Genomic DNA, 25,396 nt, shown 5'->3' with positions numbered 1-25,396 from the left:
TCTAGAAACTGTGCCCGAGGAGACGGACATCTTCGAGAGAAGGATTATACACAGATAGGGGCGAGATTCACACCAGCTCACACATACAAGGCACATCAAGCTAACAAGCTTGAAAAACTTCAGCAACCGCTGAAACATTACTTACCTAGTAATAATGCAGTACATAACTAAACAAAAGTTGTACTGAACCAGATAACAACTGCAGGAAAAAGAAGCGCTGGGCGGGCGCCCAGCATCCTCTACGGACTACGAGAAAAGGATTTACCGGTAGGTCATTAAAATCCTATTTTCTCTAACGTCTAAGAGGATGCTGGGGTCCACATTAGTACCATGGGGATCTACCAAAGCTCCCAGAATGGGAGGGAGAGCACGGAGGCTCCTGCAGAACTGATTGACCAAACTTGAGTTCAGTATTATGACAGGTAACGGGCCGGCAGCATGAGACCCCAGTTGTTCTCCCCTCCGTCTCTCCCTCCCAGCAGAGCACGCAGGAGTAGTTTCACTAACAGCCTGAAACTAGGGATGGCCATCGACCCTTGATGATTCAAAGTCATCGATGGTCTATGACCGATGTCAACTACTTTTACCATCGATGGGGGAGAACCAGATGGTTTCCTGCCATTGATGTTAAAGAGTTATCAGATTTATTTATTTTTGTTTATCTTTCAGGGTGTCAGAGATAAGGAGCATAGCTCCACCCCCAGATGACTATGAAGCCATGCCCCCAGGCCCTGATTGGCCCGCGTCTAACTCAATATTAAATTAAGGGTGACCATCGATGATCAAAACCATCAATGGTTCCCTTGCAGATGGTTTCTCACCGTCGAGGTTATCAATTGATGGTACCCACTGATGACCATCCCTACCTGAAACTCATTGGGTAATTCAGAACTGATCGCCGCTGTGCATTTTTGCACAGTGTGCGATCAGATCTGAACTGCGCATGCGTATGCACCGCAATGCACAGGCGCGACGGGCTGCTGCTACAGGGTTCAGCGCCCTGTGACGGGATGGTGCACAAAATCCGAACGCACGGGCATTTGCAAGGTGACTGACAGGAAGAGGCCGTGTGTGGGTGGCAACTGACCGTTTTACAGGAGTGTCCAGAAAAGCGCAGGTGGGATCAGCTGTTTGCTGAGCAGAGGTTGCACAAAATTAGTTTGTGCAGCTCTGCTACGCATCCGAACGCACACTTGCACAGCAAATTCTCCCTCCCCTTGTAGGCGGTGACTATCTGATCGCAGGGCAGCAAACATCTCTGCCTAGCGATCAGGTCTGAATGACCCCCATAGTCCGCACAGCCTGTCTACTTTCAGTTTCTGTTCCTGCTACCTTCTCCCTGCATTCTGGTGTCTGAGCCCTCCCCCTCTTCATGCTGATGCACTGAGTTTAACTCTTTGACAACCTTGTTACCTACATTAATTGTATGAATGCTCCTGCTGCAAGTGTGTGCTTCCAATAAAAAAAATGTACCAGAGCTATATATTGTGTGTGTATTTATTATGTGTATTAGCGGCACGGATACTGTGGGCATTATTATGTGTATAAGCCACCATGGGCACTACTGTGTGTAGCATAATGTGAGTATGGGGCAGTACTGCGCGGCGTGGTTTAGTTGGGGGTACTATTGTGGGGCCATGCCCTTCCTTATGATATCACACCCCTTCGGCGCGCACTGTTCCTTTGGACAGTATGGGGGTTTGGGCACAAAGTTTGTAGGGGGGCGCCACATACCCTACTATCGGCCCTGAATCACCTAATGGGAGGGGATTAGGTGGTGGGTGAAATGAGTTCCGTTACCACTCCAGGACCACTTTAAACCCTGAATAAGGAGCACTACTATATGTTGTAAAGTGTATAAGGGACACTACTTTGTGGTGTAATCAGGAGCACTGCGTGCGGTGTAATGTGAATAAGATAAGTGCTACTGTGTGGTGTAATGCATACTTGCCTACCTGACCCTCTTCATGAGGGAGAAAATGCTCTGCTCCTGGACTTTCCTGGTAATGTATGATTGCCATCACCTGTGGTGAAACACCTTTCTTATCCATTAACCAGGTGCTGGCAATCATAAATTAAGAGAAAAGTCCAGAAGAAGAGCACTCTGTCCCTCCTGGAGAGGGTCAGGTTGGGAGGTATGAAAATAATAATAATTGTACACATCACATGTACGTACTATATACATACTCGCCTACCTGACCCTCTCCATGAGGGAGAAAATGCTCTGTTCCTGGACTTTCCTGGTAATGTATGATTGCCATCACCTGTGGTGAGCTAGTTAGTTGATAAGAAAGGGGTTTCACCACAGGTGATGGCAATCATACATTACCAGGAAAGTCCATGAACAGAGCATTTTCTCCCTCACGGGTACAATTGTGTGCACACCCTTCTTGTGAGACCACACTCCTTTTTGTGGCACGTGCCTTCTGTGTATGCCGTCCGTTTATTAAGTATTGGAGCAAGGGCGTAAATTTATAGTTTGCAGGGAGGCGCCAAACGAGTGTGGTTCGTTTTATCGACAGTATCTAGGTCGACCACTGTAGGTCGACAGTCACTAGGTCGACATGGATGGAAGGTCGACAGGGTTTCTAGGTCGACATGTGCTAGGTCGACATGTCTAAAGGTCGACATGGGGATTTTTTTTTTTTTTTTGGTGTCGTTTTCTTCGTAGAGTGACCGGGATCCCAAATTAGTGCACCGCGTTCGCTCGCCATGCTTCGGGCATGGTGCCTTCGCTTCGCTCGGCACACTTTACCGTTCCAATCGTAGTCCACGTGGATCGTTAAGTATGAAAAAATCCCCCCCAATTTTTTTTTTAAAAACTCATGTCGACCTTTAGACCTGTCGACCTAGCACATGTCGACATAGAAACCCTGTCGGCCTTCCATCCATGTCGACCTAGTGACTGTCGACCTATAGTGGTCGACCTAAACATTGTCGATCTTCAGACCGGATCTTGTGATTCTGTGAGGAGACCTGCAAAACATGCACTGTGTGGGGTCCTGAGGACCGAGTTTGAGAACCTATGGTCTAATGCAGTGGTTCTTAAAATCAGTCCTCAGGACCCCAAACAGTTCATGTTTTCCAGGACATATAACAGGAGCACACTGGTGCAGTCATTACTCACTGACACATTTTAAAAGATCCACAGGTGGAACTAATTAGTTCACTTGCGATTCTGTGAGGTGACCTGGAAAACGTGAACTGTTTGGGATCCTGAGAACTGAGTTTCAGAACCACTGGTTCTAGTGCAGGCATTCCCAACCACGGTCCTCAAGGCACACCAACAGTGCAGGTTTTAGTGATATCCAGGCTGCAGCACAGATGGTTAAATCAAAATAACTGAGCTACTAATTAAGTCACCTGTGCTGAAGCCTGGATATCACTAAAACCTGCACTGTTGGTGTGCCTTGAGGACCGTGGTTGGGAATGCCTGTTCTAGTGGTTTGCAGAATGCCTCTTCCTGATACATTGCATTTAGGCATTATATTTATCCCTTTACAATAATTTTCTGTGTGAGAATGTCTTTATAGGTATGTACTTTAGATTTATATGTTGTGTATTGAGTATGTACTTTAGATTTATATGTTGTGTATTGATATGTTTAGTAACGATAGGATACATGAAACATGCCGTGTTTTCTGTCTTTTGTTTTGTTTTGCCATTTTGTGATTTTGTAGTTACGGCAAAGGATGATGATGAAGATGAAGGACGTCCTCATACCAGAGCCACAAGCCACAGCAAGCACATGTGGTTGAGTCCATTATAAGGTATGTTTGTTTGTTTATTCTTTTATACTATAACATTTTAAATAATGTTGATAATATTTAGTTACAATATCGTGTGAAACATTATTATGAATAAATATTTTCATTATTTCCCTACATTTTGTCTTTTATTATTTATTATATAGGCTTACAATACTAACATGTTAGACCAACTGGTAACAGAATTCTATTGGTACAGTGACAATTTACTGCCACTGTGTTATGTGTAGTGTTATCTTGGTGAATATGAATGCATTGATTGTGTTTGCAAGTCTGTAAAAAAATAAAATAAAAGCCAGTTATATAGTAAATCTGTATTTGTTTTTAAAATCACATAATTCTGGAATTTTAAGAGGGTTAGTGTCTAATCCATATGACTATTAGATGGGGGAGGGGGTGGAGAGTGGTGATGAAAGCGGAAGAGAATGGAGAGGAGAGGGGAGGGGTGGAGTAGTTGAACAGCACAAGCAGCAGCAACAACAACATAGTCACTTTAGCTTTTTATGCAGACTTGTCACTGCACAAAGGAAACCATACAGGGACATTCATTTTGTAAGCTTTGACATTAATGGGATTGTAAAGCATCTATTGTACTGTTTTAACCAAAAGGATGGAGATGGGAAAAAATAGGGCATTTTGAGATTTTGACCAGGAAACACCAGGAAAACACAGGTTGGAGCAGGGAATTTCCAAGATTTCAGAGTGGAAATACTGTGCAGGCCTATACAGAGAGGCAGACACCCGGCCCACTCCATGCACAGGAGCGAGGAACCCACCGAGAGCCGGCGCTCCACGGGGACACAGACTGAAAGCATGCAGGGTAAGGGTCACACAGCCTCCTACTGCAAACGCTGCATGTGAGATGGGAGCTTGGGAAGTGACTCTTGAGTCCATTAGTGACAGTATGTACAGTGAGAATGGGATTGAAGTGGGAACGATTGACAAAACCAATTCTAATGCTCTGGCAATGTTACAGTTTCACTAACAATCACTTTGACTTCTATTATTCCTCTTTGACTGTCAAAGTTTATATATATATATATATATATATATATATATACACATATATATACGTGTGTGTGTAGGTTTACCATACTATCTCTTCAAACCGGTGTACTCATGAAACACACAAGTTCTGTGCCTGATTACAACCAGCACCTAAAATTCAGGCTTGAAGTCAGTCGCCCGCAGAACCTGTGTAATTCATGAGTGTCTTGGTTTAAGGGGATAGTATGGTAAACACACACACAATCACCAGATCAGCCATTGTTACGGATGAAAAGGGCTTTGTAGATTGTGAATGTTCACAATGTGAGAGATCCACTTCCTAGTGCAGCGGGCAGTATGAGGATGAAATCACTGTAATTGCAGTGATGGTGTGAAGAGGGCGTGGCTAACAGACAACTTGGGGGTAATCCAAATCTTATCGCACCCCTTATTTCCTAAAGTGACAGGAGATAGAGGAGCGATATTCAAATGCCCCTCATAATCACGCTGATCATGCCCATTAGAGTCGGGTTAAGGCGCGCAAAGCACCTAAACCCAATGAAAGTAATAGACACGATCATAAAAAGACTTGTTTGGGTGCCCAAACGGGTCTCTTTATGTGCATTTACCCTGGGGGTAGCGAGCTGAAATTAACTTGTCACACCCTGTCGGGAGTAACATTAGAATACTGCTGGCAGGCGCGAACGTGGCCAGGAGGGGGGGGGGGAGATTTTAATCCAGCCCCTTGTGTCATTAAGCCCTGCCCCCTACCCACCAATCATAGGTATTTTCCCATCTTGGGTGCAGGGACTACTGATGTAACAGTCTGGGCCCACCCTGGAAGTTGTGTCTCCTCTCTGGACTTCTCCCAGAAAGGAGACGAATCTTGTCTCATTGATTGGACTCCAGGTTAGTTAACTCCTGATGCCAATTACATTGTTGTTTTTTTTAAGTTGGGTGCACATTAGACGACGGACAAACAACGCAATGACGTCAATGATTTCCCTTGAACTCCCAGACAAATAATATTGTGCATACACACTGTGCAATCTTGACCTAAAGCTATATCAGTGGCCACATCCAGGAGTATGCTGTCGCCTGTGGATGACGATATCCTTAGATTGAACAGCATGTAGGGTTGACCTGAAGATGTGACAGACACCGCTGCGGGAATGCGCATACTACGTGCACACTGGATGATTTGAATGGTTTGTCTTTCCGATCTGTTGGAATCAGGCAAATCATTCAGAAAATCATCTAGTGTGTTCCCAGCTTTATAATTCATTAGCCTAGAGCTGCACATTTTCCAACCTATTCTTTGAATGTTGATGTATTTAATATGAACAAGAAAAGTACTGTAATTTGTGTGGTGTTAGTTTGAGCAGACTTGTCTATTTTTGTGACTAAACCTAGGTACACACCAGTGGCGTCACAACGTGGGTGCGGGGGGTGCGGCCCGCACCCGGGTGTTCCCCTCTGAGGGGTGACACCAAAGTGCCGGCTCCTGCTCAGTGGCAGGAGCTGGATGCTGCAACCCGGCTCCTGTCACAGTGCAGAAGCCAGCACTGCAGATTCAGCAGTCTCCGGGTGAAGCCAGCATCCCCCGGACCCACAATGTGCCGAAAACGGGGTCGGGACGCGAAGCCACGCCCCCTTCAGCGAAGCCACACCCCTTTTCACCCGCAACCGCTCCGGGTGTTTTAAAAGTAAGTGACGCCTCTGGTACACACTATACGATACTGTGTGCTGATCCGAAAAAGGCTTCAATCCGATGAGTCCACACCAATACACAATCGGCTATTTCTTGCTCCGTGTTTACTTTCCTTTGATCTCTAAAACAGTATAAGGCAGAGGTTCCCAAACTGTGTGCCGTGGTTCCCTGGGGTGCCTCGGGACACTTGCAGGGGTGCCCTGGGCTGTAGGTCCAGGACCAATTCAAATTATTAATGGTCAATATAATAGGCAAAACCAGTGCTGGTGGCTGCCAGTCATAAAATATGTGGCCAAACAGAAGCAAATCTTGTCCCTCACCACACAACTGACCCTAAGGATGACATATAAACGCGATCTACTTAATGTAATATTTCTTTCTAAATTTCTCAATAAGAAATTTTTGGCCTAGGGGTGCCGTGAAAAAAAATTCTGATATTCTAGGGCGCCGTGATTAAAAAAATGTTTGGAAACCGCTGGTATAAGGAGTACAGGAACGCAGAGACGGATTAAAGGGCGGGGTACAGAGACACAGTGCCCCGGGTCCCCCCCCTAAGGGGTCTCCCGGCTGGATCAGTACTCTGTTGCACTGTGCAGTGTTATAGAAGTGCTTTACACTACCTCTGTTACTGCACAGCAGCCACTGAGCACAAAGACTCCTAGCCACCGGCTACAAGATCAGCTGCTAAGGATTCCTGTTGCTACGGCTGGTCTCTCACTGATGCACAGTAGCTGTGCACCCATTATTACTGTAGTGACAGTGTCACCAGGCAAATCCCAGGGGACCCACCAGCACTTGTGAGAGAAGCTCAGACGACTCCCGCCAGTGACCACTGTCCTTTGCTGCAGTAAATGACAGCACCCCCACCACTGCAGCAGTTTAGTGTCAAAGTCGAAAAATATCGTTATTCTCATGCCTTGTACTAACCCCATGCGCTTGCCCGCTGCACGTGCACATTCTCTCCCGTGCGTGCGCATATTCGCAGTTGCGTGATGGCGCCTCCACGGTCGTGCGCTCAGGCGCGTGGTATGTGCATTTACGGTAGAGTTTGTGTGCATCTGGCGGGCGACTCGATCGTTACATAATTAATCCAAATAGTGTATTTTATAGGTTATGGTCCTCTTAATAACATCAGTGAGTTTGTTTAGTGTAACTGGTTCATGGACAGAGAGATCCCTCTTTACATGATACGAAGGGTCAGACAGGTTTTGAGCAGTTGTGTTTAGTATGCAACGATAGAGTATATTATTAGAAACATTCCGGTATTGGTTTGAAAGAGAGTTATCGCTCCTGCGAATAGTTATGTCTATAAGAAGTTTATGGACATTTACTGTATTTGCAGTTCATTATCCATGCGGCGGGAATCCTGAGATTCCCTCCCACCTGAGCAGTATGAAATAGTCACAGCCCACCTGTTCGAATCAACCTATGACCTTTTGTTATGATTCCTGTGTCCAATGAACAATGAGATTGTAGGCCCCTTGTAGTGTACTGTATGTAGTGTATATAAGGCAGCCAGTCTGGGCCAGCTCAGTCTACTCTCCACAAAAGGTTTTCATCACTGACTAACTTGAGAGCTGATACCAGGACTGCGCAGCGATCATTCCCCAGTGTGTAAGTTCTTCTCTGTAACCAACTTATTCTCTGTTTGTATTTGCCATACTTACTCACACTCTCTCTCTCTCTCTCTCTCTCTCTCTCTCTCTCTCTCTCTGTTATTGTTACGCTGTTGTATATTTTCCGTTATTCTGTGTAGGTGTTTTATGTTAGTGCTGTAGTGTATAAACTGTAACTGTTTTCCCCTTTTACATACTAAAATCATCTAGACAAAGGTTTTGGAACCTTACAAGGTATTGTGTGTTTATAACTACATTGCTAAGGGTAATCAGAGTGTCTCAATCGCTCAAGCAACTTTTACATAACGGAGGGTAATCAGCGTTACATTGTGTTGCATACAAGGTTTACTGTGTGTCATCCTGTGAGCGTCTGCGCCGCTCGTGTTCCTCTTGTGGGCACAGCGTCCGCTACGCTAGTAGCGTTGCATTACGGTACTCGGACCGCCTATAGCGTGCTCGATACCCAGCGAAAGCCGTGAGCGAACGTGCCGCTCGTGCGTCTCGACCACGGCCTAGCGTCTGCTACGCTGAGTGCGTACCCTTACGGTACCCCGTACGCCCATTGCGTACTGAGTCTCTTACCAATATATAGTGAATGTTATAAGATAAATATTTAGCTTTATCAATTGGCGGCTCGTCCGTCCTCCACATATCCGCTCTAGCGAACACAAGCAGACTTTATCTGTCAGCAAAGGGCGGGAAGGAGTATCCCTTCGTATCCGTGTTGGTGGTGAGGGATACGGTAGTGCTGACTAGATAAGCGTCTGCATCGCTACGCTGTAGGAGTGCTGGTGGAATCCGGAACCGGAAGGTAAGAACAGTACGCTATTGTCTTTTAAAACTGTTTTATTTCTGTTTGATACACATTGCGTACGCAACACACGCACACACCTGCATTTTCCATTTGTGTAATTTTCACATCTCGCCTTCCTGTTTGCCATTTATCATTGATAACGTGCTGAGAAAGATTTGTTGCTATTGGTAGTTAAAAATAAGAATTTACTTGCCGATAATTCTATTTCTCGTAGTCCGTAGTGGATGCTGGGGACTCCGTCAGTACCATGGGGTTTAGCGGCTCCGCAGGAGACAGGGCACAATAATAAAAGCTTTAGGATCAGGTGGTGTGCACTGGCTCCTCCCCCCATGACCCTCCTCCAAGCCTCAGTTAGGATACTGTGCCCGGACGAGCGTGCATAATAAGGAAGGATATTGAATCCCGGGTAAGACTCATACCAGCCACACCAATCACACCGTACAACCTGTGATCTGAACCCAGTTAACAGTATGATAACAACGAAGGAGCCTCTGAAAAGATGGCTCACAACAAGAATAACCCGATTTTTGTAACAATAACTATGTACAAGTATTGCAGACAATCCGCACTTGGGATGGGCGCCCAGCATCCACTACGGACTACGAGAAATAGAATTATCGGTAAGTAAATTCTTATTTTCTCTGACGTCCTAAGTGGATGCTGGGGACTCCGTCAGGACCATGGGGATTATACCAAAGCTCCCAAACGGGCGGGAGAGTGCGGATGACTCTGCAGCACCGAATGAGAGAACTCCAGGTCCTCCTCAGTCAGGGTGTGCCCCTGACCAAGTAGCAGCTCGGCAAAGTTGTAAAGCCGAGACCCCTCGGGCAGCCGCCCAAGATGAGCCCACTTCCTTGTGGAATGGGCTTTTACTGATTTTGACTGTGGCAAGCCTGCCACAGAATGTGCAAGCTGAATTGTACTACAAATCCAGCGAGCAATCGTCTGCTTAAAAGCAGGAACACCCATCTTGTTGGGTGCATACAGGCTAAACAGCGAGTCAGATTTTCTGACTCCAGTCGTCCTGGAAACATATATTTTCAGGGCCCTGACAACGTCAAGTAACTTGGAGTCCTCCAAGTCCCTAGTAGCCGCAGGTACCACAATAGGTTGGTTCATGTGAAAAACAGAAAACACCTTAAGGAGAAATTGAGGACGAGTACTCAATTCTGCCCTGTCAGAATGAAAAATTAAGTAAGGGCTTTTATATGATAAAGCCGCCCATTCTGACACACGCCTGGCTGAAGCCAGGGCTAATAGAATCTTCACCTTCCATGTGAAATATTTTAATTCCACAGTGGTGAGTGGATCAAACCAATGTGACTTTAGGAAACTCAAAACAACATTGAGATCCCAAGGTGCCACTGGGGGCACAAAAGGAGGCTGTATATGCAGTACCCCTTTTACAAACGTCTGAACTTCAGGCACTGAAGCCAGTTCTTTCTGGAAGAAATTTGACAGGGTCGAAATTTGAACCTTAATGGACCCTAATTTTAGGCCCATAGACAGTCCTGTTTTCAGGAAATGTAGGAAACGACCCAGTTGGAATTCCTCTGTAGGGACCTTCTTGGCCTCACACCACGCAACATATTTTCGCCAAATGCGGTGAAAATGTTTTTCGGTTACATCCTTCCTGGCTTCGACCAGGGTAGGGATGACTTCATCTGGAATGCCCTTTCAGGATCCGGCGTTCAACTGCCATGCCGTCAAACGCAGCCGCGGTAAGTCTTGGAACAGACAAGGCCCCTGCTGGAGCAGGTCCTTTCTTAAAGGTAGAGGCCACGGTTCTTCCGTGAGCATCTCTTGAAGTTCTGGGTACCAAGTCCTTCTTGACCCATCCGGAACCACGAGTATCGTTCTTACTCATCTCCTTCTTATGATTCTCAGTACTTTTGGTATGAGATGCATAGGAGGGAACACATACCCTGACTGGTACACCCACAGTGTTACCAGAGCGTCCACCGCTATTGCCTGAGGGTCCCTTGACCTGGCGCAATATTTGTCTAGTTTTTTGGTCAGGCGGGACGCCATCATGTCCACCTTTTGGTTTTTCCCAACGGTTTACAATCATGTGGAAGACTTCCCGCTGAAGTCCCCACTCTCCCGGGTGGAGGTTAGGCCTGCTGAGGAAGTTTGCTTCCCAGTTTTCCACTCCCGGAATTAACACTGCTGAGAGTGTTATCACATGCTTTTTCGCCCAGCGAAGAATCCTTGCAGTTTCTGCCATTTCCCTCCTGCTTCATGTGCCGCCCTGTCTGTTTACGTGGCGACTGCCGTGATGTTGTCCCACTGGATCAATACCGGCTGACCTTGAAGCAGAGGTCTTGCTAAGCTTAGAGCCTTGTAAATTGCCCTTAGCTCCAGTATATTTATGTGGAGAGAAGTCTCCAGACTTGATCACACTCCCTGGAAATTTTTTCCTTGTGTGACTGCTCCCCAGCCACTCAGGCTGGCATCCGTGGTCACCAGGACCCAGTCCTGAATGTCGAATCTGCGGCCCTTTCATAGATGAGCACTCTGCAGCCACCGCAGAAGAAAACACCCTTGTCCTTGGAGACAGGGTTATCCGCTGATGCATCTGAAGATGCGATCCGGACCATTTTCCCAGCAGATTCCACTGAAAGGTTCTTGCGTGAAATCTACCGAATGGGATCGCTTTGTAAGAAACCACCATTTTTCACAGGACCCTTGTGCAATGATGCACTGATACTTTTCCTGGTTTTAGGAGGTTCCTGACTAGCTCGGATAACTCCCTGGTCTTCTTCTCCGGGAGAAAACATCCTTTTCTGGACTGTGTCCAGAATCATTCCTAGGAACATTAGACGTGTCGTCGGAAAAAGCTGCGATTTTGGAATATTTAGAATCCACTCGTGCTGTCGTAGAACTACTTGAGATAGTGCTACTCCGACCGCCAACTGTTCTCTGGACCTTGCCCTTATCAGGAAAGCGTCCATATTTCTTTTAGGAAGAATCATCATTTCGGCCATTACCATGGTAAAGACCCGGGGTGCCGTGGACAATCCAAACGGCAGCGTCTGAACTGATAGTGACAGTTCTGTACCACGAACCTGAGATACCCTTGGTGAGAAGGGCAAAACTTGGACATGTAGGTAAGCGTCCCTGATATCCAGTGACACCATATCGTCCTGGTTCGCTATCACTGCTCTGAGTGACTCCATCTTGATTTGAACCCTTGTATGTAATTGTTCAAATCTTTTAGATCTCACCGAGCCGTTTGGCTTCAGTACCACAATATAGTGTGGAATAATACCCCTTCCCTTGTTGTAGGAGGGGTACTTTGATTATCACCTGCTGGGAATACAGCCTGTGAATTTTTTTCCAATACTGCCTCCCTGTCGGAGGGAGACGTTGGTAAAGCAGACTTCAGGAACTTGTGAGGGGAAGACGTCTCGAATTTCCAATGTACACCTGGGATACTACGTGTAGGATCCAGGAGTCCACTTGCGAGTGAGCCCACTGCGTGCTGAAACTCTTGAGATGACCCCCCACCGCACCTGAGTCCGCTTGTATGGCCCCAGCGTCATGCTGCGGACTTGGCAGAAGCTGTGGAGGACTTCTGTTCCTGGGAATGGGCTGCCTGCTGCAGTCTTCTTCCCTTTCCTCTAACCCTGGGCAGATATGACTGGCCTTTTGCCCGCCTACCTTTATGGGTACGAAAGGACTGAGACTGAAAAGACTGTGTCCTTTTCTGCTGAGATGTGACTTGGGGTAACAAAAGTGGATTTTCCAGCTGTTGCCATGGCCACCAGGTCCGATGGACCGCCCCTTTATACGGCAATACTTCCATGTGCCGTCTGGAATCTGCATCACCTGACCACTGTCGTGTCTATAAACATCGTCTGGCAGATATGGACATCACATCTACTCTTGATGCCAGAATGCAAATATCCCTCTGCGCATCTCGCATATATAGAAATGCATCCTTAAAATGCTCTATAGTCAATAAAATATTGTTCCTGTCAAGGGTATCAATATTTTCAGTCAGGAAATCCGACCAAGCCCCCCCAGCGCTGCACATCCAGGCTGAGGCGATTGCTGGTCGTAGTATAACACCAGTATGTGTGTATATACTTTTTAGGATATTTTTCAGCTTCCTATCAGCTGGCTCTTTGAGGGCGGCCGTATCTTCTGGCGGGAAAGGGTATACCTCCAATAATTTTCTATCAGAGGAAACCCACGTATCATCACACACTTTAATTTATCTGATTCAGGAAAAACTACAAGTAGATAATTCCCACCCTACATAATACCCTTATTTGTGGTACTTGTAGTATCAGAAATATGTAACACCTCCTTCATTGCCCTTAACATGTAACGTGTGGCCCTAAAGGAAAATACGTTTGTTTCTTCACCGTCGACACTGAAGTCAGTGTCCGTGTCTGTGTCGACCAACTGAGGTAAATGGGCGTTTTTACAAGCCCCTGACGGTGTCTGAGACGCCTGGACAGGTACTAATTTGTTTGCCGGCCGTCTCATGTCGTCAACCGACCTTGCATCGTGTTGACATTATCACGTAATTCCTAAATAAGCCATCCATTCCGGTGTCGACTCCCTAGAGAGTGACATCACCAATACAGGCAATTTGCTCCGCCTCCTCACCAACATCGTCCTCCTACATGTCGACACACACGTACCGACACACAGCACACACACAGGGAATGCTCTGATAGAGGACAGGACCCCACTAGCCCTTTGGGGAGACAGAGGGAGAGTTTGCCAGCACACACCAAAAACGCTATAATTATACAGGGACAACCCCTTATACAAGTGTTTTCCCTTATAGCATTTTCACATATGTAATCATATCGCCAAATAAGTGCCCCCCCTCTCTGTTTTAACCCTGTTTCTGTAGTGCAGTGCAGGGGAGAGCCTGGGAGCCTTCCTCACAGCAGAGCTGAGCAGGAAAATGGCGCCGTGTGCTGAGGAGAATAGGCCCCGCTCCCTAAAACGGCGGGCTCTTCTCCCGGAGTTTGTGAGATCTGGCAGGGGTTAAATACATCCATATAGCCTCAAGGGCTATATGTGATGTATTTTAGCCATAAAAAAGGTATAATACATTGCTGCCCAGGGCGCCCCCCCCAGCGCCCTGCACCCTCCGTGACCGCTGGTATGAAGTGTGCTGACAACAATGGCGCACAGCTGCAGTGCTGTGCGCTACCTTATGAAGACTGAAAGTCTTCTGCCGCCTGTTTCTGGACCTCTGGACCTCTTCAACTTCGGCATCTGCAAGGGGGGTCGGCGGCACGGCTCCGGGACGAACCCCAGGGTGAGACCTGTGTTCCGACTCCCTCTGGAGCTAATGGTGTCCAGTAGCCTAAGAAGCAAATCCATCCTGCACGCAGGTGAGTTTACTTCTCTCCCCTAAGTCCCTCGTAGCAGTGAGCCTGTTGCCAGCAGGACTCACTGAAAATAAAAAACCTAACTTAAACTTTCATTCTAAGCAGCTCAGGAGAGCCACCTAGATTGCACCCTTCTCGGCCGGGCACAAAAATCTAACTGAGGCTTGGAGGAGGGTCATGGGGGGAGGAGCCAGTGCACACCACCTGATCCTAAAGCTTTTATTATTGTGCCCTGTCTCCTGCGGAGCCGCTAAACCCCATGGTCCTGACGGAGTCCCCAGCATCCACTTAGGACGTTAGAGAAAGTAAAATTAATACGTAAGGGAGTAATTTGTAAAACACGCACACGGCTTGCCTAAGATACAAGGAAGTTCTGTGTGGTGTTCAGTAAATGATTACAGTTAAATATCATTTGCATTGATAGAAACGTGTTACTTGTGTTACTGTGGACGTGTCTGGCCTGCGTACACGTGTCTCTAACAAAGGGCGGGACTAGCGTACGCAAGGGCCGACGCACGTAGCGTATATTACGCAACGGAGCGTAGGGATATATAGTATTGTTTTAGTAGGCGATACAGAGGCAACGCGATAATAGCGCAAGTCACTCTCAGTGTCCTAAATTTTAGCGTAAATAATCCTTCTCTAGTTGTAACTCCTTTGGGACTAGACTGTGATACTGAATGAAAGGGATTTCTGCGCAGAAACGAAAGTAAAGAGTATATGAGGTGAAAGAGTGTGTGTATGTGTATATGTGTGTGTGTGTGTGTGTATGTATATATATATATATATATATATATATATATATATATATATATATATAAGTTTCTCATTTTTGGGGTGGAACCACAGGAAATCGAGTTCTCGTGAGGTACATACGTGAAAGTGACAGCGTGGTGGCTTGGGAGGCATCCCTTGTTAACATATTAATATAAGAGCATTAGAGTATAGCAGACCAGGAGGTAACGGACCAGGAGGTCCAGAGACAGACCAGGAGGTCTAGGTACAGCGGATTAGGAAGTCCGCTATAGATAGAGGGGGTAATTCCAAGTTGATCGCAGCAGGAAATTTTTTAGCAGTTGGGCAAAACCATGTGCACTGCAGGGGTGGCAGATATAACATGTGCAGAGAGAGTTAGATTTGGGTGGGGTGTGTTCAATCTGCAATCTAAATTGCAGTGTAAAAATAAAGCAGCCAGTATTTACCCTGCACAGAAACAAAATAACCCACCCAAATCTAACTCTCTCTGCAAATGTTATATCTGCCACCCCTGCAGTGCACATGGTTTTGCCCAATTGCTAAAAAATATCCTGCTGCGATCAACTTGGAATTACCCCCAGAGTCAAGAAGCACAACACCAGGAGGGTTGGTGCAATACCCATATAGGCCATTAAGCTCTGGCTGAAGGAATTCGCAGCCACAATTTTCGATTCCACTGGTCGTTCCGCACATAAGATTAGTTGCTTATGTGCAGTACGATTGTACCGCATGTAATTGTGTGCATTAGTTTGTAACTTGACCCAGTACCATTTGCGTACGCTAGAGGGGTCATAAACGCTATTTGTACATTCTAACGTGATTTGTGTAATTTTTTTATTTTAAGGGAGGTTCGCTGGTCACTCAGGAATTCTCCAGCAACTGATATTTACTGGGAAGGATTAAGTGCTCTTCGGATCACACCCACACGTTCCAGTAAATAGAGGTTCAGGTCGCAGGGGCCCTAGGTTGAGTACGCCAGCGCTAAGGCAGTGTGTGGGCGTATTGGTCGACGTGGGCGAGTGAGTGGAGGTACTCGGTAAACTTTCACCGTCAGCCTACCCCGGACATCTTGGTTTTTGTAAGGGTTCGCTGAAGACCCTGATTTGAAGGTCAGAGGTCGTGAAAGCAACACCTGCAAAGATGGGGGCCAGTTGTTCAGGTAGGGGGCGATCAACCCTGGTCCAGGTTGATTTAGTAAACCGACCAATAGGGTCGGCAAGGTATATCATGTGTGAGAAATACGGTTCACACACAGAGGTTTTGTGCGATGAATGGGAAAGAATGACTGTGCATGACAGGGAAAAGTTCCCACGGGTAGGCAGTTTTAGCCTCGAGGTGTTACAAAATCTAAGGAGAAGGATATGTCTCATTAAATCTGCAAAGAGACGGATCAAACATTATGATTATTTACAATTATGGCAACAGGAAGGTGAAATACAAAGAGGATTGGCTCAAGCGGCTGGATCTAACCCTATCAGGAAACTGATAGCCACCGCTACCCCACCACCATACATAACAGGAGAGAAAGTGGTTACAGAGAATGGCACACTGGTGTATGATAAACATGCACTTAGTAACTGTATAGATGTTAAGAATAATGTAACTAAGATTGTTGATGCTAATACTAACTCGTGCAAGCTGTACCCTGTTTTAAACTTTCCCCAGGATTGTGACCAAGAGGATGAGCCCACAACAATATCGGCACTCTCTCTAGCAGCCACCATAGCAGAAACAACAGTGGGCACGGCCCAACCAGTAAGAGCAGTATCAAAGGCCCCTAGTGGGGGGACAGGTGAGGTCGTATCAACTGGTAAGTACGGCACTGTACACTATGCTGAAACCATTACACCACATGTTGTAGAATCTACTCAGAATGATGTTATTGAACTTAATCCTGTTAGGGTAATTGCAGTACCAAATGGGAAAACTGACACTTCAGGAGTCACTCCTGTCAGAAACATCGCCATGCACTGCCCCTTTTCCCGAACGGAATTAAGATCAATGGTGTCTGAATTCCCTGATCCTAGGAAAGATCTAGTTGCAAGCCAGAAGTACATTAGAGAGCTAGGAAATACTGTGGAGCCCAATAACAAAGATTGGCGGATATTGCTAAGGGCATGTTTACCCTCCAATGTCGACTCAGCGAGATTTATAGCTGACTGTAGACTAGATGAAGAGGTACCCCTTACTGAGGAGTACAATCAAGATAATGTGAAAAGAATTAATTTGCAGCTGGGAGTATATTTCCCAGCTGTTGCTAAATGGAACAAAATTTTCTCCATCAAGCAAAAAGAAGGAGAAATAGCTGCTGATTATTTTCATCGGGCACTGCAGGAAATGGCTAAGTATACAGGGATAGAAGACATTAAGACAAATGTGAATCATAGAGAAGTAGCAGTATCTGTGTTAATGGATGGTTTAAAGGAAGTATTGAGGACGAGGGTACAGACCACCCAACCATGTTGGCGAGGTTTGTCGGTGGCTACTTTGAGAGAGGCCGCTATTGATCATGATCGGAACATCACCAGACACAGGGAGTCGCAGAGTGATAAGCTGATGGCTGTAAGTATACAGGCCCTTACCACAAGGCCAACTCAGCATAAGTCTCAGACCCCTGTGGGTAAGTCAAATATGGTAACTTGTTATTACTGTCATAAAGAGGGACATTTTGCACGAGACTGTAGATTGAAAAATGCACAAAACTCATATCAACCCCCTAGACAATGACATGACACACGAAATTGGGATCAAGGACCGCAGAGACGGAGTTATGAGCCACACGCAGGGGAAACAAAAAGGTATCCCCCAAGAAGAGACTGGCAAGTCTCTGATAGTTCCCATTTACCCCCTTCACAGGTAATAGCTGCCAGCGCAATGCAGGGAGGTCACCACATACAATAGGGGTGGGGCCACACCTGTAGTCTGCAGCCAGTGAAATTAATTGCGAGCCTTGGAAGTGAACCCGAGGTCACAATTGATGTAGCTGGTAAATCTCTAAATTTCCTTGTAGATATGGGGGCGGCCAAGTCAGTGATAATTTCGACCGTGGGCATGAGAACCACTGGTAAAACAATTCCAGCCATGGGAGTAACAGGAGTAGTAAAACACTACCCTTTAAGCAAACCTGCAGAGATTACGATAGGGCCTTTGCATACCAAGCATTCTTTTCTGCTGGCTGCATCGGCTCCGACTAATCTCCTAGGGAGAGATTTACTGTGCAAAATGGGATGTGTCATATATTGTACTCCTGAAGGTGTGTTCTTGGACATACCCGAAAACCACGCTCAGGAAGTGCAGGATATGCTAGATTCCCCAACAAGATTAATGTCACACACTGTTGTTGTAAATAGGTGTCCGTCCAAGGTAGAGGAAATGATTTCCCAGATACCGGAATCACTTTGGACCAAGGATGGACAAGACACTGGATTAATGGCAAACGTAGCCCCAGTAGTTGTACAAGTAAAAGATGGTAGGATAGCTCCAAAAATCCCACAATACCCTCTGAAGCCAGAGGTGGAGTTAGGAGTTTACCCTGTAATAGAGCGCTTGCTACAACAGGGCATTCTGGTAAGGACGTCCAGCACTGCCAATAGTCCCATCTTCCCTGTTAAAAAGAGTGGGGGGAGGGGTTACAGATTAGTGCAGGATCTAAGAGGGATCAACAAAATACAGTAGTTGAGAGTCAATTCCCCGTAGTGCCAAATCCAGCTGTCATCCTTATGCAAATCCCTCCCACTGCCAAATTTTTCACTGTGATTGACCTCTGCTCCGCCTTCTTCTCGGTACCTCTGCACCCTGACAGTCAATACTTATTCGCATTTACATACAGAGGAGTTCAGTACACCTGGACTCGATTACCACAAGGTTTCATTGACAGTCCAAGTATTTTCTCACAGGCCTTGCATGATTGTTTACAGTCTTTTCAACCTGAGAGTGGATCAATATTAATACAATACGTAGATGACTTACTGCTATGTTCGGAATCGCTCGAATCGTCCCTGAGAGATACGAAACAACTCCTGTTTCATCTTTCAGACACCGGACACAAGGTTTCCAAAGATAAGTTACAATTATGCCAGACCAAGGTAAAATATTTGGGACACTGTCTGACACAAGGACTGAGACACCTTACCGCTGATAGAATTCAAGCAATTCGTGACATGACCCTGCCACAAACCCAGCAGCAGATTAGAACATTTTTAGGAATGTGTGGGTATTGCCGTAACTGGATCCCAGGTTTTTCCATACTGGCCTTGCCTTTACAGGAGATGGTCTCCTCAAACAAACCTGATCGGATTTCGCACACAGACGAGTCTGAGATGGCATTTGAGAGACTTAAACAGTGCCTAACGCAGGCACCAGCATTAGGCATGCCAGATTATGGAAAACCCTTTGAGCTGTACGGAACAGAGAGTGCTGGGTGTGCGGCAGGTGTCTTAACCCAGAAGCATGGTGATGCCAGCAGGCCGGTAGCCTACTATAGCGCTCAGCTAGACACGGTAACGCGATCCCTCCCCACATGCTTGCGAAGTGTTGCAGCAATAGCATTGCTAGTAAGTAAAAGCGAAGATCTAGTGCTAGGACACAACCTCACAATTCATACACCACATGCAGTGTCAGCTTTACTGAATTCTGCCCAAACCAGACACGTCTCATCAGCGCGGTTTACAAGATGGGAATTGGCATTGATGGCCCCCGTAAACATCACCATAAGGAGATGCAGCGCACTAAATCCTGCAACATATCTCCCAGGTGTGCCTGGACAGGCACAAAGGGTGGAGGATGATAGTGATGGTGAAGGAGGATTTAGTAAGGAAAATGACACACATGATTGTATGGAATATTTGACCCAAAATTTCACGGCAAGGCCTGACATCAGTGATAACCCACTGGAAGATGTAGATTTTACTTTCTACACTGACGGCAGTTGTCACAGACAGACGGACTCGGGAGACTTGTGTACTGGATATGCAGTCGTAGATGACCAAGGTACCATAGAAGCGGAACCCCTAGGCCCACCACACTCAGCACAAGTTGCTGAACTGGTTGCCCTAACCAGAGCATGCGAATTGGCTAAAGGCAAGTCAGCTAATATCTACACAGATTCTAGGTACGTCTTCGGAGTAGTCCATGATTTCGGGGCCCTATGGCGCCTCAGAAATTTCATGACGGCAGCTGGCACACCCGTAGCGCATGCAGCCAACATCAAGACTTCTAACAGCGATACAGGAACCCGACAGAGTGGCTGTTATCAAGTGTAAAGCTCACACGTATAGCCAAGACCCGGTATCACTTGGTAACAGCCGAGCAGACGAAGCTGCTAAATCAGCAGCCAGTACCCCCATACAGACAGACAGCACACAACTGATGGTATTTAATACTGTAAACACACAGAAATTGTATGAAATGCAAAATTTGTGTTCACCACAAGAAAAATCAGTTTGGAGGTCAAAAGGATATGGCCAGGAGTCCTCAGGACTCTGGACAGATGGACAGGGTAAACCAGTGGCACCCAGAGCATACCTTCCAAGTCTAGCGGAAGCGGCACACGGGCTGACTCATCTAGGCAAAGAAGGAATGTGTAAATTGGTAAGAGCTTATTGGTGCGCCCCAGGATTTTCTTCCCATGCGGGTAAAAGAGCGATGACATGTCTCACCTGCTTGAGGAAGAATATCGGAAAAGCAATACCAACAGAGCCATCCCATATCCCTCCTACAGATGGTCCTTTCCAGGTAATACAAATTGATTTCATACAATTGCCACCTTGTAGAAATTTAAAATATGTATTGGTTTGTATTGACGTGTTCTCAAATTGGGTTGAAGCATTTCCCGCGGCCACAAATACCGCTGTGTTTACTGCAAAGAAAATTGTGCAGGAATTTGTGTGTAGGTACGGTATCCCTAGAATCATTGAGAGTGATAGGGGTACCCATTTTACAGGTGAAGTTTTTCAAGCAATGTGTAAGTTGATGGGAATTAATAGTAAGCTGCACACTCCGTACCGCCCCCAGGCGAGTGCGAAAGTGGAAAGAGTAAACAGCACTATTAAAAACAAATTAAGCAAGGTAATGGCTGAAACAGGATTGTTGTGGCCCGAAGCGTTTTAATGTCCACATGGACCGGCATCCATTGAGTGACTATCACTCCTTAGTGGGTAGAGTGTTAAACCAGACAGACTGTTGGGTATGCTCTCAAGTACCTCAAGGTCATAGCAAATCAGGACTAGTACCATTCCCTTTAACTGTAGGAGAGGTACTTGAGTTAAGTGGTGGGAGGCCGGTGGACAAGAGGTTTAATATCTCTAGTCCTCCTAGTTTGAAGCTCCACCAATATCATGTGGATAAGTCCTTAGTATGCTTTAACATCTCCAATCCCCGAAAGCCGGGAAATTGGGAAGTGTCATGGAGTAATCAAACCATGACATTTTCATATAGAGCCGATAGAATGCCCATAGACACAGAGCTTATACGCCAGATAGCCGACAGTGGAAAATAATTACCGGTATAGGTACACTCTAGGAAGTAGGACCATGCGAGTTGGAGAAGTATCACCAGGATACTGTGCACATATCGTACAACCGGATACGTGTACTAGACAGATGGGAGAATTAGGGTTAGGAGATTTCACATGGAAAATTTGTAACATGGTAATGTCATACTCTGTCCCATATGTTCTCCCCGATGATGCATATTTCATATGCGGGAGAAAGGCATATAAGTGGCTTGCCCCAAACTCAGAGGGATTGTGTTACATTGGAAAAGTACTGCCTGAAGTAATGACTGTATCCCATATCAAAATGAAAGACATTCACCGCGGTGCCCAAGCTCCTTATACTCACACTCATTACGAGCACGTCGTTAAAAGGCACCTGATAGAGAGGACAGAGCATCCGGCCTCTGATCTGATCCATGAATCCACCGGGATTCAATTCCTACTCGCGTTAGATATCACTCGTACCGCCAGAGGAGTGATAAATTATAGATATATATCTGCGCTAGCGAACTTGTTAGACAATATCACCGAAATGTATGACGACACGTTCAGGTACACTGCGAAAGAGTTACAAGCCTACAAAACAGAGCTGGTTCAGCATAGGATGATTCTCAATTATCTCACAGCAGTGACAGGCGGGTATTGTGTTACCCTAGCGACTCAGTACGGCGTAAAGTGCTGCACGTATATTACAAACAGCACGGAGGACCCAGCCGAGGTCATAGACCAAAAGATGGATGACATTTTACAATTAAAGTGGGAGTTTCGAAGGAAACACAATCTCACACTCGCTGCTGTGGGTAATGAGCTGACCAGTTGGGTGTCATGGTTGAACCCACGAAATTGGTTCTCTGGTTTAGGAGAATGGGCCCAAGGTATTATAATGGATGTAGGGAAGTTTCTCTTGTGTATTCTGGGAGTCGTCATATTGGTTGGCCTGATATTTAGATGCGTTCGGACTTTAACGAAGTGTAAAGGTAGTACTAGAGTGATGAGTCTGAGGAGCGAGGACACTGTACTAACAACAACAACTAATTTGATTTATGACCCAACGATAGAGACAATGTTGTGATGAAAATGTGATTCCACGGTCCGTTTCTTTCACCCGTTTCTCCTTTGTTTTCCTCCAAGGTACAAAGACATCCGCTTGGAAGAAGAATTTGACAACCTCTTTTATACAGACCATTGATGAACTATGCCACAAGCCCCCAATATCCCTAGTGACTTTAACTTTTTACGAAAGCCCAATACTTTAGAGACTGTAATTTTATGGACAATGGAAAAGCTTTTGCTCGCTATTTACAACAAAAGCACCGAGAGACATCAGACAACATGTACATCAAGACAAGACATCAGACAAGACCTCAATCGGCGACTGTTTATTTAAACTCACATAGTTTACGACTGCATTTATAACGATTGTTTTTTATCTTCATCTCTACAACCTCCAGGTAGTATCTCACATAGTCGACAGGTGATTCTCACATATTAGCATTCACATGTTCCCCCCTTCATGTATCATCAACTAAATGTGCTCCCCCATTTGTTGCAACCAAAAGCCGAAAAGAGCTCGGTAGAGTTTGACAGCCCATCCACAGACCCTTGATAAGGGATAAGAAGGATTCAAATGTATACTTCGCAAATACCTCGAAGCTTGATTTAAAACACGTACGGCACGATGATACATGACCCCTCAAACATGGATTTCGTACACACATGCTTTTACTGTCTCACTAGGTCATATCTTTCTAACCTTCTCCTCAATTCCCTTACCCAATCATAAAAAGGTGTTTACATGATGACATATATTTTTCTGTTTTGTTTAGGAAGTGGCAGTTATTGGTGACTGCCAAAGGGTGGACTGTCAAAGTCGAAAAATATCGTTATTCTCATGCCTTGTACTAACCCCATGCGCTTGCCCGCTGCACGTGCACATTCTCTCCCGTGCGTGCGCATATTCGCAGTTGCGTGATGGCGCCTCCACGGTCGTGCGCTCAGGCGCGTGGTATGTGCATTTACGGTAGAGTTTGTGTGCGTCTGGCGGGCGACTCGATCGTTACATAATTAATCCAAATAGTGTATTTTATAGGTTATGGTCCTCTTAATAATATCAGTGAGTTTGTTTAGTGTAACTGGTTCATGGACAGAGAGATCCCTCTTTACATGATACGAAGGGTCAGACAGGTTTTGAGCAGTTGTGTTTAGTATGTAACGGTAGAGTATATTATTAGAACTTATTATCTGTTTGTATTTGCCATACTCTCTCTCTCTCTCTGTTATTGTTATGCTGTTGTATATTGTATATTTTCCGTTATTCTGTGTAGATGTTTTATGTTAGTGCTGTAGTGTATAAACTGTAACTGTTTTCCCCTTTTACATACTAAAATCATCTAGACAAAGGTTTTGGAACCTTACAAGGTATTGTGTGTTTTATCACTACATTGCTAAGGGTAATCGGAGTGTCTCAATCGCTCAAGCAACTTTTACATAACGGAGGGTAATCAGCGTTACATTGTGTTGCATACAAGGTTTACGGTGTGTCATCCTGTGAGCGTCTGCGCCGCTCGTGTTCCTCTTGTGGGCGTTGCATTACGGTACTCGGACTGCCTATAGCGTGCTCGATACCCAGCGTAAGCCGTGAGCGAACGTGCCGCTCGTGCGTCTCGACCACGGCCTAGCGTCTGCTACGCTGAGTGCGTACCCTTACGGTACCCCGTACGCCCATTGCGTACTGAGTCTCTTACCAATATATAGTGAATGTTATAAGATAAATATTTAGCTTTATCAATTGGCGGCTCGTCCGTCCTCCACATATCCGCTCTAGCGAACACAAGCAGACTTTATCTGTCAGCAAAGGGCCAATATATAGTGAATGTTATAAGATAAATATTTAGCTTTATCATTAGGCAGCTGAGTAACAAGCAGTGCTGACGATAGGGTGAGGGCCGGAGTATTAGCTGTGGGCCCCCTGGTCTTAAGTGCCCCCCGAAGGCTTAATACGGCCCTGCAGGAACAATATAGCGTGTGCAGCACCTGCTATATCTTCCTCCTGACCAGGAGCGTTTTCAGAGTTTATCAGCTACTGTAAAACACTCTGACACTCCACACACTCTTATGCATACACATGATCCAATTATCGGGCTGATCAGTCATCAGCCAATTGGCCCAATATTTGGTGTGAGCTTAGCTTTAGCTGAAGATGAGATTGTATTTTGTGACCAGTTTATGCAGAAATTCAGCTAATTTGAAAAGGTTCACATATTTTTTCTTGTCGCTCTGCAGGTTTCTAAATAGTCTCTCAAAATAGCACATAAATGATTTCTGCTGTAACCTGACACATATATATAAATATCTGTCTTGTTTTACATCTTCCTCCGGTTGCAGGTCAGGTACCGAGGCTTTCTAGATTCAATTTATTCACACTACTGAGCCTGTGGATGGAGGTCTTTCCTCCCCCTGTAGATGGCGATGACCGAAAGAGACCCCAGGTATTGTCATGGCCAATGCATTTTGGAAGTAAACATTTAAATTGTATTTGAGATAATTTTGTCATTTCTCATTCTAGCAGTAATGAAGTCAGGCTACAATCATTCGCTCTGTTACTTGGTGACTTACTCTATTTCACTTGTTATTCTACTGCAGGGTATCATACTTACTGACATTCTGGGTGCTCTCTGCGGGAGAGAGCAGCCAGGTTGGCTCAACAGGCGGGCCGGGGAGCTCTCTGACGTAAGGAGGGGGTGGGCTGGAGGCGAGGCGGGGTTATGGTGACGCCTCTTTTAAGCCACGCCCCCGCTCTGTAATGCCGCGATCACCGGCATTACACTGCAGGGGGCGTGGCTATGATGAGGCGATTCAGCAAAAATCGCGTCATCGACTGCCAGTACCGCCC

At 45.9% G+C, this 25,396-nt stretch overlaps 1 protein-coding gene across 7 annotated transcripts in view; it reads left to right on the top strand.

The window, feature by feature from the left end:
* Positions 1 to 2,374: 2,374 nt before the first annotated feature.
* The window catches only part of CDADC1 (cytidine and dCMP deaminase domain containing 1), a 77,416-nt gene continuing 54,394 nt past the window's right edge, over positions 2,375 to 25,396 (top strand). For 4 of the 7 annotated variants that reach the window (XR_010206525.1, XM_063951999.1, XM_063951995.1 and 1 more), the window contains exons 1-2: positions 4,201 to 4,587; positions 24,889 to 24,992. Coding sequence is in view for 6 of the 7 variants with exons in the window: in XM_063951999.1 (XP_063808069.1) it covers positions 4,521 to 4,587; positions 24,889 to 24,992 (171 nt within the window). In the remaining variant the exon portion in view is untranslated. Of the gene's footprint in view, positions 2,431 to 3,409; positions 3,534 to 3,680; positions 3,771 to 4,200; positions 4,588 to 24,888; positions 24,993 to 25,396 lie in introns of those variants that run through there. The other 3 variants (XM_063952005.1, XM_063952004.1, XM_063952001.1) reach the window with 3 other exon arrangements.

The sequence above is a fragment of the Pseudophryne corroboree genome, chromosome 2 (genome assembly GCF_028390025.1).
Source record: "Pseudophryne corroboree isolate aPseCor3 chromosome 2, aPseCor3.hap2, whole genome shotgun sequence".
In the NCBI taxonomy this organism is placed as follows: Eukaryota; Metazoa; Chordata; class Amphibia; order Anura; family Myobatrachidae; genus Pseudophryne; species Pseudophryne corroboree.
Note: the sequence above shows the minus strand (reverse complement) of the source record. Positions and strands in the feature narration are given on the sequence as shown.